We start from the raw sequence: 18,500 nt of genomic DNA, 5'->3' as shown, positions 1-18,500 counted from the left end.
TTCACAAAGATTCTTAGTTTCGATTTCTGTCTTCACATTGGCACTCCTTTTACCTGGAATCATAAGATCTCATATATAACCTTTTGTACCTCTTATTTTTGAGGCAAGCACTGAGTTTGAAACTAGGTCCCAACTGTTAAGAATTTTAAGCATGCCGTCTAGGGTGGTCAAGGTGGCGGCAGCGCACCCCTTTGATCCCAGCACTTTGGAGGTAGAAGCAGGTGGATCTCTAGCCAGCCTGGTTTACAGAATGAGTTTCAGGACAACCAGGGGTACACAGAGAGAATCTGCCTCAAAACAAAAGCAAAACAACAACAAAAAGCTCTAAGCAGCCTAATCATCTCTAATAAGATAGTAAGTAGATAGGTAGGTAGTACCCTTATTACAGGAATGGAGAAGCATTCTTTTCTCTCAAAGCTACCTTTTATTTTTGAAGATTTATTTATTATTTATATCACTGTTCTGCCTGCTTAATATGCCTGTAGGCCAGAAGAAGGCACCAGATCTCACTATAGATGGTTATGAGCTACCATGTGGTTGCTGGGAATTGAACTCAGGACCTTTGGAAGAACAGCCAGTGCTCTTAACCTCTGAGCCATCTCTCTTTATTTTTATTACCTGTTTATCATAAGATTAAAAAATTACATGTGTAATGAACCTAATGAATTAGTATTTGAAATGACCTTGGCTAAGATGGGAGTTAGGTATTTCATGTGTATTATGTTTATATAAACTCTTAGACATGTTTGTCTCGTAAAGACATTGAAACAGGAAAGAATTGCATAGCTAGTTAGAACTTAAACCTTTGTTGTCTCACTTTTGTATAAAAGGTGGGTGATTGTCTGGGCAAGGATCTTACTTGGCCTCCGTGGTAATGGGGGTTGAACCCAAGACCCTCACATGGCATGGTAGTTAAGTGTTCTGCCAACCCTTGGAGAAGGAGGTGTTTTGTGTGTGTGTGTGTGTGTGTGTGTGTGTGTGGTTTTTGTTGTTGCTCTGGTTTGTTTGTTTTTTTGTTTTTGTTTTTGTTTTGTTTTGCCTGTTTTGTTTTTTAACCATTTCAGGCGGGCTTCTTGGTACATACCTTTAATCCTGGCATCGTTTTTGGTGTGGCCTTCTCCCTGGGTTTTGATATACCACATTATCATAGTTCAGAAAAAGAATGGGCATATCCGCATTAGAGACACCCAGGCTATTTCACAGACTTTTTGTTTAGTGTATGTGATTTATTTTATTTTATTAATTCTTTGGTTGTGGTAGTATGTACATATTTTATGTGGGTGCAAGATGTGGGTGTGGTGGTCACAGGTAGACATCAAGTGTTTTCTGCCTTCTACCTCCCCCCTAACTTTTATGTTCAGCTAGGCTGGCTGGCCAGTGAGCTCCAGTGATCTGCCTTTCTTGGATTGTTTTTTTTTTTTTAAACAGGGTTTTTTGTGTAACAGTCCTGGACTCACTTTGTAAACTAGGCTATCCTCAAACTCTCAAGAGATTCACCTGCCTCTGCCTCCCAAGTGCTGAGATTAAAGATGTGCGTGCGACCACATCTGGCTAAAATAACTCATTTATTTTTTATACTTTGGTGTTTGGTCTGTATATGTAGGGGAGTCAGATGCCCTAGAACAGCAATCAGACAGTTGTGAGCTACCATGTGGGTGGTGGGACTTGAACCAAGGTCCTCTGGCAGAGCAGTCAGTTCTCTTACCCACTGGGCCATCTCTCCAGCCCCTTGTGATCTGATCTGCCTTTCTTAATGTCAGTTCCTCCAGTTCTGTCCCTGTTCCTATGACCTCTCAAAGACTTGTTTTGAGTTTTTTGAGTGGCACTATCAGAAAGCTGAGAAGATGATGAGAATGTGTATTTAGTTGTTTTGTCTATCAGTAATTGTAAGAAACTAAAAAAACAAAAACAAAAACAAAAAAACTAAACAAAACAAGAACAGCAAAAACTGTTTAAGGAGTCAGATTCCAGACCATTCCCTGACTCTGTATGCTTTCTTTCTTTTTTTCCATATGAATTTTCTTTCTTGCTTTTTTTTTTTTTTTTCCCAGACAGGATTTCTTTGTGTACCCCTGGCTGTCCTGGAACCAACTTTGTAGACCAGCTGGCCTGGGATTAAAGGCGTGCGCCACAACTGCCTGGCTTCCATACAAACTTTCAATGTGTTTTCTCACTATATCTGCTTTCCTAAGATATGTGAATATATTGTTTAAGTATTGCAGCGCCAAAAGCCAGGCATGTTATTTCATACCTGTAATTCTAGTGCTCGAGAGACCAAAGTAGGAAGATTGCCTTGAGCTTGAGGCCAGCCTGGGCTACATCTAGAGTTCCAAGCAAATTCATACCTGTGCTGCAAAATGAATTCTTCTCAAAACACAAAAACAAAAAACTTACCAGTCATACAAAAAAACTTATTAGTGTATTTTCTTTAGTACTTAGATTTAATTGATTTTTTTAGTAATATTTCTACCACATTTTATTTTCTGTGTTTTAATGTTCTTAATTTAAAGTTTTTATTTTAATCTATTTCTCGGTCTTTTCCTGTTGCATAAAGTCTATAGGCCTAATCATCTTATATAAATTTTATTCATTTTTGGTAGTCTATAATTTGGTTTTCAGAGGTTTAAAAAATTTTTAAAGTTTTTAAAAAGTTTCATTTATTTATTTAGTGTATGAGTGCTCTATCTGCATGTACACCTGCATGCTAGAAGAGGGCATCATCTAGATGTAGCCCAGGCTGGCCTCAAACTCAGAGATACACCATTATAGATGGCTATAACCAAACCATGTGGCTGCTGGGAATTGAACTCAGGACCTCTGGAAGAACAGATAGTGCTCTTAACCTCTAAGCTATCTCTCCAGCCCAGTTTACAAAAAAAAATTATGGTTATGGATTTGTTTGAATCTTTTTTGTTGTTTGTTTTTGAGGCAGGGTTTCACATTGTAGCCCTGGTTGGCCTGGTATTCATTATGTAGACTGGGTCGGCCTCAAACTCAGAGATACACCTGCCTTTTCCTCCTAGTGCTGAGATTAAAGGCTTGAGTTGCCATGCCTGTATCAGTATTTGGCTTGTGTGTATGGGGGGTGTATATGTGTACCCAGGCCTTTTGTTTGCAGAGGTTAGAAGGAGGCATTGGATTCCCTGGAACAGGAGTTATAGATGGCTGTGAGCCACCATGTGGGTAATGTGAATTCAACTTAGGCCCTCTGTACAAGTAGTAGGTGTTCTGAGCTATCTTTCTAGCCTCTACAACTTGATATTTTATAACGTGTCTTGTTTTGTTTTTCCTTTTTTTTTTTTTTTGGCAGGTCTTTACTCTGTAGCCCAGGCTAACATAGAACATTCTTATCTTTCTGCCTCAACCTATAGAGCCATGGTTCTGAAACTGTGGGTTGAAAAACCCTTGACAGGGTTCTGGGGGACAGTTCAAACAATCCTTTGTCGGGGGGGGGGGGACACTAAGGCTATAGGAAAACACAGATATTTACATTATGGTTCATAATAACAGCAAATTTTCAGGTATGAAGTAGCAATGAAATACTTTTATGGTTGGGGTCATCATAATATAAGGCTGTTAAAGGGTTGCATCATTAGGAATGTTGAGAACCATTGCTCTAGAGGCTTGAATTGTTTTTTTTTAATGTGAGTCACCATGCCTAGGGATCCTCTTTAATGCCATGTGGGTTTATGCTTAAAAGTGCATTGCTTATAGTTCTTCTTCCTTCTTCCCTTCTTCCCTCCCTTCCTCCCTCCCTTCCTTCTTTCCTTCCTTTTTTCCTTTTTTTTCCTTTTTTTCCCTTTTTGGTTTTTGAGACAAGGTTGCTCTATCTTCTCTGTCTGTCCTGAAACTTGCTGTATAGACCAGGCTGGCTTTATACTCAGAGATCTGCCTACATTTGTCTTCCAAGTGCAGGGATTAAAAGCATGCACCACTGCACCTAGCCTTCCTATTTCTTTTTGAGGCAGGGTTTCTCTTTGTAGACTTGGTTGTCCTGGGCTCATTGTGTAGACCAAGCTGGTCTTAAACTCAAAGAGATCCAACTGCCCCTGCCTCCCCGTGTAGCCTTGTTTCTTCTCTTTCTTTCTGTCTTTTTAATTTTTTTTAGGTTTGTTTGTTTAATATATATGAGTGCTCTACTGCATGTACACCTGCATGCCAGAAGAGAGCATCAGACTACATTATAGATTGTTGTAAGCCACCATGTAGTTGCTGGGAATTGAATTTTGGACCTTTGGAAGAACAGACTGTGCTCTTAACTGCTGAGCCATCTCTCCAGCTCCTGCCTTCTTGTTTCTTAATATATAAGTACTTAAGAAGCCAGCATTAGACTTATGGTAAAACATTAGTCTCATTTTCTTTTCTTTTTTTCTTTATTGTTTTTATTCTTTAAGACAGGGTTTCTCTTGTAGTCCTGGCTGACCTGGATTTGCTTTATAGACCAGGCTGACCTTGAACTCACAGAGATCTGCCTGCCTTTGCCTCTGGAGTGCTGGGATTAAAGACATGCAAGACCACATTCATCTTTAGTCCCATTTTTTTTTTTTTAATGCAATGACAAACCAAGATAAAGGATGCTTGTTAGTGAATTTTACTGCCTTTTTTTTTTAGAACTGCAGTATGGTTTATTGACAGTTGGAAATTATTTTTTCCCCATAGGTGTTTGCTTTATAGTAGAGGGTGGCATTGAACTTGTGATCTTTTTGCCTCAGTGTCCTAAATTGTGGAATTATAGTTGTGTGCTGTCATGCCCCACCCAGAAAATATTTTTTGCTTACTACTTAATAAATTATTATGTATTTAAAATTTTAGAAAATGGGAAAGAAAGTTACTACATGCAATATAAGAAGTCTACTAAATACCTTTTTTTCCCTCAAATTTAATTCACTTTATTTTTCTTGTATAAAAACGCTTAGGTGAAAACAAACAAACAAACCCTTAGGTGGTAGCCACAGCTGGAGTGTGGGTCCTCTGAACAGAGACTCTGGTGTGGGTTTTCACAAGATGATCAGTGAATTCCTGATAAGGAGACTTGGTGAACACAGTCTCTTTCCAGAGGTCAGGGGTCAGGTAGCTGTGGGTCTTGGAGATGGCATCAAAGGTGGCCTTGGCAAAGTTGCCTAGGGTGGCAGTGCAGCCTCTGGCTGATGTGTATCAGTCATCAATACTGGCCATCAGCAGTAGCTTCTTGGGCACAGGAGCAGAGACAATGCCAGTGCCTCTGGGGGCAGGGATGAGATGCACCAAAACAGAGCCACAGTGGCCTGTTACCTTTTGCAGAATGGTGTGGGGTTTGCCAGTCTTGTTGCCCCAATAGCCTCTCCGCACAGGGATGATGGAAAGCTTAGCCAAGATGATGGCTCCTTGGATGGCAGTGGCTACCTCCTTGGAACACTTAACACCAAGACCAACGTGACCATTTTAGCCCCCAATAGCGACAAAAGCCTTGAACCTGATCCACTGGCCATCCGTGACTGCTTCTGCACTGGCAAAATTTTTAGAACCTCATCCTTAGGGATGCACCCAGGGAAAAGTTTATAATCTCAGATTCCTTAATGGGCAGTGAGAACAGGTAGATCTCCTCCAAGGACTTTATCTTCATGTCCTTAACCAGGCGGCCCAGCTTGGTGACAGGGAATCCTCCACTCCTTAGGCTTTACCTCCAGGAGCCCCACTGCCTTGGCCACGCCTGCACCCACCCCCACCATATCCTTGTTGTGGAAGCCTGTGGAAGTCGGCCTCCTAAGCCCCTGCACCAGCATCATCCACCATTTGGTGTATTCCCAAAGAAGAAGAGAAAGACTACCTTTTTTTTTATTACAGTTTTTTTTAATTTGTACCCCCTCGTCATTCCCTCCCTCATCTCTTCCCTGCCCCTCTCTAAGTTCACTGATAGGGGCTTATCAGGTCTCTTCAGGACTGGCTGCAATGTCCTCCTCTGTGGCTAAATGCCTTTTAAAGTGATCTTCAGATAGGTTTAAGTACAAGAAACCATGGCAATTTAGTTTTATAGATCAGATTTAGTTTAGTGTAGCAGCATACAAAAGGATAAGATTTTTAATTTTATTTAAGACAGTGTTTCTCTGTGTATCCTTGGCTGTCCTGGACTCACTTTGTGTAGGTGTGTGCCACCACTCCCTGGTGATAAATCTTGAATTTGTGCGTGCATGTATGCGCACCCACAGGCACTCATCCATGTGTGCATGCTTTCTACCTTTATGTACACTTGTAAAGTTTCATGTATAAATTGATTTGCAAAATAAATTTGATACTGCTATATGTGGATTTTTTATTTTGCTTCTACATAAGTTTTAGGTTAAGAATTTTTTTTCCCCTTTAGATACTCAAGGATGAATTTTCCATTCATTTTCTTCATGGAATCTCTTTCTATATTGATATACTTTATAGTTAGTAGAAAAGTAAAGAAAGGAATATTTATCAATTAAAATTTTGAGTTAGATTACAAAGATGATTCAGAGATAAGCTGATCACTATGTTCTCCGCCTTCTTTGCTTTGTAGTGGGACATCTCCTCTTGCATGCTTAAATGCAATGCTGCACACAAACTCCCGAGGTGAAGAGGGCATCTTCTATAAAGTCCCAGGTAGAATGGGAGTGTATACTTTGAAGGTAAGTTGTTGGGGAGACAAGAAATAGTAAGTGACAACATATCATAATTGAGTTATAGAGACAGAATTCTGCACTTGAGGAACTTATTTCTAGGAAATAATTATTTCCAGTCCTAAAGTAAGTAAATAAGTTTTGGGGAGGAGGAAGATCTTCTGGGAGTTGAACTCAGGATCATATGAACATTAAGAAGGTACCCTTTGTATATATTCTTACTTAAATTTTTTTTTTTGAGATTTATTTTATGTGTGTGTGTTTTGCCTGCCTGTATGTGCAACACATACATGCCGTACTCATGGATGCCAGAAGGAAGGTATTAGATCCTCTGGAACTAGAGTTTCAGTTGGTTGTTGGCTTCTTTTTGGGTATTGAGAATTGAACCTGGGTCCTCTGGAGGAAGGAGCAGCAGTCAGTGCTCTTAACTGCTGAGCTCCTTCTCCAGCCCCTACTTTTTTTCCCCAAGAAATTTATTTATTTATTATTTATACATTATTCTGCTTACATGCCAGAAGAGGGCACCAGATCTCATTTTAGATGGTTATGAGCCACCACATGGGTGCTGGGAATTGAACTCAGGGCCTTTGGGAGAACATCCAATGCTGTTAACCTCTGAGCCATCTCTCCAGCCTCTAGCCCCTACTTCTTATTTTAAAGAACCTCAAAATATTTAAATTATAAATTGGGTATAACTTTGAAACATACTGCCTAGAGCCATATATGCTTTGCTTTACTCATGGACTTCCCCACTAAAATTACAGTTATGGTTATTAGGCCTGTTTTTATAATGGAGAAAACTAAAGTTTAAAAGATGTGATTTCTTTACCTATGTTGGCTATATGGTATCAGAATAAGAATAGGAACTCTGATAAGACTTAATGCCCATATTTCTTCCATAGCAATCTGGCTAATGTCTAGTTTGTACATGAAAATGGTGGTCTTTTCTTAACAATATCCTTTCACTTACAAGTAGGAAAGCAGACCTAAGTGATCTTAGTAAGAAGGCTAGGGAGTTTATTAACTCATGCAGCTAAACTTTCCTGGGAAATCCAGGCTGGATCCCGCTGATCAAAAAGATGTCATTTGGTCGTGGTCTCTCTTCTTTCTTTTAGCTTTATTCTCAGTCAGCCTCTTCTCATCGTATATGAATTCATTCTGCATCTCCATTCTGCAAACTGTAAGTCTAGAGAGACAAGACTCCAGTAACTAGAGCAAGAGGCTCTCACCTCATTCAGATTTAACTTTCTTAGTTTGGCCCAGCCCATGTGACACTGTACATGAATTATGGCTATTGTCAAATGTGTAGAATCACTGTCACCCTGATGTAAGGTTGAGATTAAGCTTGTGACAGCCTGATAATTAAGGAGAGTAGTTGTTTCTCAAAGGAAGTTTATCAGCAAGCCAGAATGAATGTTGGGCAAAGTTACACCCAAAGTGACATATCCATAGGTACCCCTGACCCATTATCTCTTATCTCTGAGCTACTCATCGCAATGCTCAGTGGTAGTGTGGCATCCACTAATGTTAAAAACATCTCACCTGGGGGCCTGAGGTGGATCGGCATGTAAAGGCACCAACAACCTGTTTTTGATGCCCTGGATACGTATATATGAATACGTAGAACCAATTTCCACAAGTTGTTCTCTAACTTTCATATGGTGCCTGTGCTTACACATTAGTGTAAAACAAACAAAACAAATGAACATTTTCCAGGTGTGGTGGCCATGTGTGCCTTTAATCCCAGTACTCAGGAGGCAGATGTAGGTATCCCTGAGTTTTAGCCAGGCAAGCCTGTGATGGACTGTGGGATCTTGTCTCAGACAAAACACAAGAGGAGCACAACCCCACATCTAGCATCTGAAAGTGGTGGTTTATGTTTATCAATCATAATACTCAGGAGACCAAGGCAAAAGGATCATGTCCAGTTCTGGACCACCCTGAGCTTTATAATGAGTTTAGTGCCAATCTGCACAATATATAAAATCCTGTCTTGCTTTTCAATCTTAATTTTCTCTGACTCTGTTTGCAGTGTTTAGTATTTGTGTGTTATGAGACTTGAATTCCAAATGAAGCTTTTACTTTTTTGGTATTTTAGCTATTCTAAGATCTTCTGTGATTTTAATTACATTCATTAAGTGCTTACTGGGTTGTAGAGACAGGAGGGAACCCCTCAAAATGTATTTTCTATTCTTAATACCACGTAGGACAGTTCTCTGATACCAGGTGTTTGTGGGTTTCTCCTATACATCAAGTAATTCTCCCACTGAAATCAGGTAGGTGCCCTTTAATTTAACTCAGTTTTTACACTGTCTGGCTAAGGGCCCCATACCACTGATTACCCTTCAGTTTTAAGTCTTTGGTTATGACCTCTAACCCCTGATAAACCAGCTCTACTTGAAGTTTCCATGTTGTTCTTGTGTTTGATTAACTTTCTAGGACTCTTTACAGAAGATGTCAGAGAAAAACTTTGTTTTCTAGTAATTTGAATTGAGATAGAAGACATTCATAAAGTGAGGTGTGGTCATTGAGTATGGAAGCTGTCATGGCTCATCAGCCTCCAAGTGCAAACACGATCTTAGCCATATGCAAGCTCATCCAAAGCCCTATTATGGAAAATGTGTGATATGAACATGTTTCTGTCAATTGGCCATCAACTGAGTCTTCATCCTCTAGAGCTAGGCTAAAGGTTTCAACTTTCTAATCACACAATTGTATCTCTTAGTAGTCTGCCCCACTCTGATGCAGGCCATTCTGGAGCCCACAAAGAGTCATCAAAACAGATGGTCCATTCCTGAGGTGCTAAGTCACGTGGGTGCCTATTTCAGGAACTAGAGTCAAAGACCAAATAGCAGAACAATAGATTCTCCTAATCCTGCCATTGATCAGAAAAGTACAAGATTCTTAGTACTCTGCATCAAGAGTTCAGTTTTTAAAGCTGGAGAGAAGGCTCAGCAGTTAAAGAGTATTTGCTGATATTGCACAGGAGTGGGGTTCACTTTCTAGCCTGATGCCCTCTTCTGGCTTCCACTAGCACTGCACACACACACGGTACACATATGCACACATGCAAAACAATGTACAATAAATATATAATAAATCTTTAAAGAAAAGAGAATTTAGAGTTTAAATAATGTACGTCTTGTATCACATTGTCAAGTCTATGCCAGAATAAAAGAGACTAAGGTGGATGAACTACAGTTACTGTTCTCTCTAGTGCTCACATTTTTGGTATTAAAATGTTTAATATTTGGAGCAAAATACTTATTTTGAATAAAAGTATCTAGAAAGTTTGTGCTATTTACTGGTAAGATTTAAGCTGAACTTGAACATACACATAGAAGAGGAGTGAGGCCTTCGGGGATATGAGCAGCCTAAATGAAGGGACAGGTGAAATTCTGAATGGATTTGAAAATAGAAAAAATTAGATTAAGTGATAATCATTCGAGTCAAGGTAATTGATAAACATTAGTTAACAATTAAGTTTGACCCTGACTGAGTTCTGTGTGTTTGGGTGGGGTGTTTAGTAAGTAGATGGCAGAGGTTTTCAGGGAGAACCATGTGATCAAGTCTGTTTTTTAAGAAGATTTTCATGTAAAGGTGATTACACTTTGAAGGAAGTACTCAAGAGTAGTAAAACAGGTAGACCCAAGAGACATTAGAGAAATAGAACACATTGCATTTGGGATGCGTAAGACAGTGGGTGAGAAAAGATTCTAAGATTTGGGGCATGAGCCGTTGATCCCAGAGGGATCACAAGTTTTTTGCAAAAAGAAGATAATTATATTTGTATTTCAGATACTTGTTGAACCTACAGGTCAAGATGTCTGGCTGGCAACTAACTCTATAAAAGCTGTCCTGCATTTTGAAGGAAGGAATATAAAAATATGGGGTCTGTATTTTAAGAAAGTGTGTAACATAAGAGATGGATTAGAGAGAAATTTAAGTGGAAAATAACTGTTCTTACTCAGTTGGACTTAGTGGTCTTGGGAATATGTCATGTGGTGCCAGTTAGATGTAGGATCTTTTTTTTTTTTTTTTTGTCTGTCAGTTCATTTTTTTAATTTGAGTACAAAAAATATGTGGGACTATACAGTGTACTGATGGAAAGAAAATCCATAAGAGAAATAACATTCACTAATTCATTTATTTGTATATGTTTTTGTACTATATAAATACATAGTAACTAATAATGAGTTCCTGTAAAGGCACTATTCTAAACAGCTAATATTAACTAGCTCATTTAATTTCTATGTGACCTTTTAAGGTAGGTACTGTTACCCCACCTTAGAGACTAAAATTAAGGCATTAGAGATTAATTTAGACTAAGGCTGTGTAGTTGGGAGAAGATAAAGCCAGAAAGCCATTCTTCCCTAGCCTTTCATATGCAACTAAATGAGCCTAGTTATTCTTTCTAGTTAACATTCTCATTATTCAAAGATGACACTAAAGAGATTGATGTGATTCTTAAAACAACAAAAACAAATAGTGCTCCTTTTTCTTTGCTGCTACTCATTAACCTATATGATGAACCAGTTAGATGAAAATAATATGATCTTTTTTTCCTGACTTTAATTTAACTCAGAATACATAGGGTACTACCCTACACTCACAAAAATATGTCTAACAATATTATTATTAGCTTTTAAACTTGAACATTTCATCTTTTACCTGAATTTATATCTACCAGTTTTGGTGTAATTTAAACATATGTTATGCCTGCATATGAATGTTGTATATAATTTTTATCTTTAGGTATAGATGGAAAATTAAGTTATTTGTCCCAAAAAAGGGAAGTATCAGGATTTCAGCAAATATTGGTGGTTTTACTATTTTATAATACTAAAAATTAAAAATTAATCAGTTAATTATTTATTGCATTACATATTAGAAATTTAGTTTCAATATGCTAAAATGGTAACAATCCTAACAGGATGCCTACATTTTCAGAAAGATGTGCCAGATGGAGTGAAAGAGCTGTCAGAAGGTTCAGAAGAAAGCAGTGATGGTCAGTCAGATTCTCAGAGCTCTGAGAACAGCAGCAGCAGTGATGGTGGCAGCAACAAAGAGGGGAGAAAGAGCAGGTGGAAAAGGAAAGGTAATCTCCGACTGCTGCAGGCAGTGCCTTCCCACTCTTCTCAGATCATCAACTTCTTCTTTCCCTGATAGGTTAGTGCTCTGCAGTAGTCCCTGCAGGGATTCTAGCGTTTGTATTGAACCTGTCAGACATAGGGCAGCAGCTACTAGTCTCATGGATCTCTCTGACTGTGTGACTGAGGAATTTTTTTAAATATACTTTTCTGTTAGGGACTGGGAGATTGCTGTTTTGGGTTTGGATCCCAGCACCTATGGATATATATCAACAGTAATGGGGATGGGGGGGCATACATTTCTTGGTTCACTGGCCATGCAGTCTAGCCAACACTGTGAGCTCCAGGGGCGATGAGAGACCCTTTCTCACAATGTGTGTGTGTGTGTATGCACACCTGCGCATACAGGCATGCATGAGTGAGAGTTGGGGGAGGGAAAGGAGAGAGGACTTTGGATTATGAAAAGCAAAGCCAAAAACCATGAAGTTGAAAGAGGGTTATATTGTGGGGTGTATGAGGGGAGCTGTAATAGAGTTTCAGCATAAGGACCACAGTTCAGATCCCCAGAATGTAAAAGTTGGGCAGGCATTGACAGTCGCCTATAATCACAGCCGTCACTTAAGCAAAGACGGGGTTACTAGTTAGCTAGACTAGCTCAAGTGTGACAAGCTTGGGGTTCAACAAGAGATCAACCTCTGCACACATAACATGCACACTGCACATACATACGCAAAGGAAAAAAACCCATGGAAAATATCAGGGAAGACCGTCAGTGTGAACTGTGGTCTCTTTACACAGTGCACACTCAAATACACCCACCAACATATAAAATGTCCTTTTGGTCCTTTTCTTTTAGGTTCAGATTGAGTGGAAAGTACAGTATTTCCATTTGCTTTCTACTCTAACATGCACAGACTTGCTGACATTGGGTTTTGCTTGTGCTTTTTTGTGTACATATTTTTCTTGGCTTTTTGGGACAAGGTCTTGCCATGTAGCACTGGTTTACAACTAGATATATATAGACCAGGATGGCATTCAATTGGCTAATCATCCTGCCTCTGAGTGCTCAAATTACATGTTTTGGTACTTGTATTTAGCAGTCATGATTGTCCCATGTCCCTTCTTTCATTTGTTCCACATTTGTTAGTTGTACTTTGGTAATCTATACTGGCATATTTTTGTCACCCAGATTTTGTTGTTCACATTGGAATTTGTTCTTGGTAGTGTACCTTCTTAGACTTGGGACAGCTGCATAGTTTACAAAGACATGTATACATATGTGTCTTATTCAGAATAGCCTTACTGCCCCAAGTATCCCCTCTGGCCTGTCTTCTGATCTTTTCTATTGTCTTCATAGCTTCGCCTTTTTAAGACTGTTGTAAAGTTGGTATCTTTTCAGATGGGCATTGTTTTTTAAAATTATGTTTTTTTTTTTTCTCTCCTGTGGCTGGTTGGTGGTGTGCACACCTTTATCCCAGGATTTGGTATACAGAGGCAGGTGGATCTCTGTGAGCTTGAGACCAGCTTGATCTGCCGAGCTGCAGTTTTACAGGACAGCCAAGGCTACACAGTAAAATTTTGTCTCGAAAAACTTTTAAAAATTGTGTGTGTGCACACACACATATATATGCACACTGGTCCATGTGCACGTACACCTGTACTCACGTGTGATAGTGCCATGACATTTATATAGGGGTCAAAGGACAACTTAGAGGAATTGATTTTCTCCTGCCTATGTGGGTCCTGGCCTTCCAACTCATGTGGTCAAGCTTGATGGCAGGGTCTTTACCCAACAAACCACCTTACTGGCTCCCGAATGGCAGTTTTCATTTAGTGCTATGTATTAGAGATTTCTCCATGTGTTTTCATGGCTTATGGTACATTTTCCTGTAAAGCTAAATAGTATTCCACATTTGCAAATAGCCATTCACCAATTAAAAGATGTGTTTGTTACTTATGTTTTGGCAATTGTGAGTGAAAACTCTTATGACCTTTGTGCAGAAGTTTTTCTGTGGGCATATGTTGTGTCTATAAATTCACAGAAGTGTGGCTGCTGCATTATGAGGAGAATATGTTAAATTTTGTAAGAAGCTGACACTCTGCTGCAGTGACTGCTGCTCTGTTTCCACCAGCAGAGAATAGTAGTTCTGTTGCTTTATATCCTTACCAGCATTGTGTGTTATCTATTAGTCTTCTGGATTTTGGCCATTCTAATAGGTGCATATCAGTATGTCACTGTTGTATTTTCATGATTGCATGTGATGTAGAAGTCTTTCTGCATGCTTATTTTTCATTTGAATATGTTCTTTGTTCAGAAGTGTGCCCAGGTCCTTGGCCCATTTTCGTTAAGGTTAGGATGTTAATTTTTTATTGTTGGCTTTGATGAGTTTCTTGTTCATTTTGAATAGCAGTCTTTTTATTTATTTTTATTTTATGTGTAAGTTTTGCCTGCATGTATGTCTGTATCATGTGCGTACCTGGTACCCACAGATGCCAGAAGAGGGCATTGGATCCCCTGGGACTGGAGTTATGGATGGTTATGAGCCACCATGTGGGTGCTGGGAATTGAATCTGGGTCCTCTGCAGGAGTAGCCAGTTCTCTTAACTGCTGAGCCAGCTCTCTAGCCTTGGATTATAGTCTTTTGTTCGGTAAGTTTTTTCTATGTATTTTCTCCAAAACTATAGGTGTGGGGTTTTTTTGGGGTGTGTATGTGTGTGTGTGTGTGTGCTTGTTTGTTTGCCTAGTTTTGTTATGTTTTGTATTGTTTTTAATTCTTGTGGCAGTTTTTCCCCTCCAAATGTGTGTTTGTATATATATGAATATGCGTACAGACTCACATGTGGCATCCGTAGTGTGGGTTGGTTCAGGGGTTGGTTCTCGCCACTTATACCTTGTTTTGAGTCAGACTCTCTGATTTCTGCCACTAGTCTTAAGCTTCTGGGCAGATTCTCCCATTTGGCCTTAGAAACACTGGGATTGCAGATACTTGCTTCCGGGTCTGATTTTTATGAGTTTCAGAGATCTTAGCTCACATTGTCAGGTTTTTGTCAAGGGCTTGTACCCACCAAGCCATCTCTTCAGTCCTGGCTCTGGCAGTTTCTTTTTACAAAGCACAAGTTTTAAAGTTGAATGTAGTCCAGTTTATCAGTTCTTTGTTTTGTGGACTTGAGCCTTTGGTATTGTATCTAAAAGTCATGACCAAATCAAAGCTCACCTGTATTTTCTTTTGTATCTTCTAGAAGTTTTATAATCTTAAGTTTTGTGTTTAAGTCAGTGGTTAGTTTTAATTGTGTGTGTGTGTGTTGAGGTTGACACAGAGACACTGGCTGGAATGGGGACTATGCCATGGTGTACATGTGTAGGTCATTGGACAGCTTTGTGCAGTTTCCACCTTTATGTAGGGAGGCAGATGCAGACAGATAGAAATTCAAGACCAGTCAGGACTACATAAGGAGATCATACCTCAAAAAAGAAAAAAAGTATGCAAATTTTTTTTTGTTTGTTTTTTTAATTTAGTGAAATGTGTTGGACAACATTCTAAATTTTACCTTGGTTTATTCTCGACTATTTCCATCATAGAAGATGCTTACAATTACTTATTTGCAACTCTTCTAATTTTCTCTTCCAAACTTGGAACACTTACTGTTCTCATCTCTCTCCTTACTAGGAATAGAATGCTCATTACTGTTAGCAAACACCAGATGCAGACTGCCTGTCTTTGCTCTTTTACCTTTTTTTTTTTTTTTTTTATATGCTCATGCCTTTTGATAACCTGTTTTATAGCTAATGAAGACACTTAAGGAGTAATGGGTACATTGCAGCCCTTTCCCTGAAAGGGATTTTCCTATTATGGATAACATTTTGTCATCTGTTTGTACTAGTTATTCTGTAACTTTTTGTTAGCTTCTATTTGAAGAGGGAAATTTATTTTTTTAAATCCTCATATTTAAATAAGCTATATGTGGCGATAGAAATTTGGGGCTACTGAGTACCTTACGGAGGTATTGATGTTCCTGGATAAAGTAGACAAAGTTTTCTCCAGCTTGAATCTCTTCTAAATTTGAGTGGTAGTAAACTACCTTAGACCTTAAGATAGGCTTCCCATAATAAAAGACTTGTTAGTTTTTACTGCCTTGGGAACCGTTGATGTGTTGTATCAGAAGAAAATAGCTTTTCTTTTTCCCCCATTGCCAGTGGTAATGATTGTGCTACTCTTTGGGAGCATAGAGCAAATTCATCAGTGCATTTATGTTTTCTGGTATAGCTACTACACATACAGTTCAAGAAAACTAATCAGACAATCTTAGTGGTAAGTTTACAAGCTCATTGGAGAGGCACACAAACTTCAGTTGTCAGATACAAATGGGATGAAAACAAAATGAAGTAGGACTTTCTGTTGCAAATCCTTGATGAATGATTTCAGAATAATCCCTGATAATGATGAATAGCAGCTGTGGCCCAGGGTCTTCTATTCTGCAGACTTTTAAGCAGCTGGTTTGGGAAGGATAAAGTGAAAGGGGCTTTGTCTTTTTTTCCCCCACTTCTCTCCAGCTTAGATTTTTTTGTTTGTTTTTTCTGTAGGTTTGAAAATTGTAGATCGTAGTTTAGGAGCAAAGTCAAGGCATCAAGCAAAGAAAAGCAGCAAGATTCATGTTTTCTACAAGGCATCCTAAACAAAGAGGTCAACATTAAATGTGACCAGACTAAACTGAACAAAAATCAATCTCTTGGAATATATTGGAGCATTTTTCTTTGGGGGATGAAATGCTCACAGGATCTCATGTAGTCTGGAGCTGACTGGCTCTACCCTCCAAGTCCTGGAGTAATAAGCATGATACCACATCTATCTTTGTTTTTGGAGACTGGGGCTCATTGTGTATCCTGGGCTGGCCTGGAACTTCACACATAGAGATCCACATGCCTCATCTCCACCATTCGAGAGCCACCCACGTTGGGGCTAAGGAGATGGTTCAGCATTTAAGAACACTTGTTCTTGCAGAGGATCCAGGTTTCTTTTCCGGCATCCATATAGCAACTCGTAACCATCTGTAAGTTCAGTAGGGAATCCATCCTCTTTTCTGGCCTCTGTGGGTACTAGATAACACACAATATGCATGTGTACATGTCGACAAACACCCGTTCATGTAAAATAAAGATGTGGGGTTTGTTTGTTTTTAGTTAAAAAAAAAAAAAAAAGAAAAAAAAAGCTATACATGCTACAGCAGCCTTTCCAGCAGTAGCTAGTGCCAGTGCTTGATTGCTGGTACTTTTTTGCTCAGAAATAATGTGTTAGTAGTCATGTCAAAGAATTTTGAGTAAATGCATTGTGATACAGAAATATCTTAAGTAATAATTGTAAAATTCCTTGTCCATAGTTCTATTGGTAAGTTTGAATAGTATAACCTTGCTCTACATTGTACATAATAATAGAAGACTTTAACAACTAGGTTAGGGGGCTGGAGAGATGGCTCAGAGGTTAAGAGCTTTGTCTGCTCTTCCAGAGGTCCTGAGTTCAATTCCCAGCAACCACATGGTGGCTCACAACCATCTATACTGGGATCTGACGTCATCTTCTGGCATGCAGTGTACATGTAGATAGAGCACTCATGCATATAAATAAATAAAAAGACAAACCTTAAAAAAAACAACTAGGTAATAACATTCAACATTGCTTTTGATCTGTCTTTAATTGATTTCTCTTGTAGAAATAGTACAGTATCAGCTATTTTCTCCTTGAATAATACTATGGTAAGATATTCTCTGAAGTAATTGTAGATAACCTATAAATCTGGGAGGAGAATAGCTTGGATAGTGGAGTGGGAGGTGTACATGAAGCTCATATATACTTGAGCAGCTCTGATATTTTTAAGACATGGACAAACGATGGATAAATGCTGAGCCAGCAGTAATAAAGAATAACTTAGTCTGTCTTATAATTTAAAATTATTATTTTTGGATCATTCCTGGTATAGTATCCTATCAAATGTTAGATATGTCTTATGTATTTATGAATTTTTATATTCCTGTGGAAATAAATGTGGCAATCCTGTAGCCAAATAGGAAGAGCTACTTCATTTAACAAGGCATTTTTTTTACTTTGGTTGAGGCAGAGAGAAAGAGTTGTGATCCATCCCAGGCTACTATATATAACCCTGTCTCAAGGAAGAAAAGAAAAGAAATAAAAGCAAAGGGATTGGAGAAATGGTTTAACAGGTGCACTGAGGCTAATCCTCATGACCTGAGCCTGAACCTTGGAACCTACATGGTGGAAAGAGAGTGCTGACCCTGACAGCTGGCCTCTGACTTCCACATACATGCTTCTATACAACAGAATTTTTAAGCTCATTGGGTTGGCATACATCAGAAATTCTAGCATTTGGCAAAGTGGAAGCAGGAACATTGCAAAACCAGTCTGGTATACACAGTGAGTTCTAGGCCAGCCAGGGCTATACAGGTAAGACACTGAAAAGATTTCAACAAACAGAATACTAAAAGCACAGTTCTAATTACCAATACAGCAAACTAATTGTGACTGTTCATTTTTCTTATTTAGGGCTTTACTCTTAGTTTGACATCACTATTTCGGATAAGACAGGAAGAACAATGAGATAGTATCAAAACCCACTTCCTTTTTATGTGCAAAAATAAAGAGCTCTGACAGCAAAACTGATACTTTTAGTTGAAATTTGATAGAAACTCTTGATATATGTGTAACCTTTCAGCGAAGTAGGAACAGACTAGAATTTAGAAACTCATTCCAATGTTACATTTAGCTTATTGATTTCTATG

The 18,500-nt window shown here is 38.8% G+C and overlaps 1 protein-coding gene and 1 pseudogene across 1 annotated transcript in view; one reads left to right on the top strand and one right to left on the bottom strand.

The window, feature by feature from the left end:
* Positions 1–4,938: 4,938 nt before the first annotated feature.
* On the bottom strand, positions 4,939–5,617 carry LOC129687528 (40S ribosomal protein S2-like; annotated as a pseudogene).
* Positions 5,618–6,524: 907 nt separating this feature from the next.
* The window catches only part of Asxl2 (ASXL transcriptional regulator 2), a 43,072-nt gene continuing 31,096 nt past the window's right edge, over positions 6,525–18,500 (top strand). Inside the window, exons 1-2 of the mRNA XM_055621979.1 lie at positions 6,525–6,629; positions 11,571–11,718. Coding sequence (XP_055477954.1) covers positions 6,552–6,629; positions 11,571–11,718 — 226 coding nt within the window. The 5' untranslated portion in view covers positions 6,525–6,551. The remainder of the gene's footprint in view (positions 6,630–11,570; positions 11,719–18,500) is intronic.

This window comes from Psammomys obesus, unplaced genomic scaffold (assembly GCF_907164565.1).
Source record: "Psammomys obesus unplaced genomic scaffold, mPsaObe1.curated_primary_1811, whole genome shotgun sequence".
NCBI lineage: Eukaryota > Metazoa > Chordata > Mammalia > Rodentia > Muridae > Psammomys > Psammomys obesus.
The sequence above is the reverse complement of the archived record's forward strand: the minus strand, read 5'-3'. Positions and strand labels throughout refer to the sequence as shown.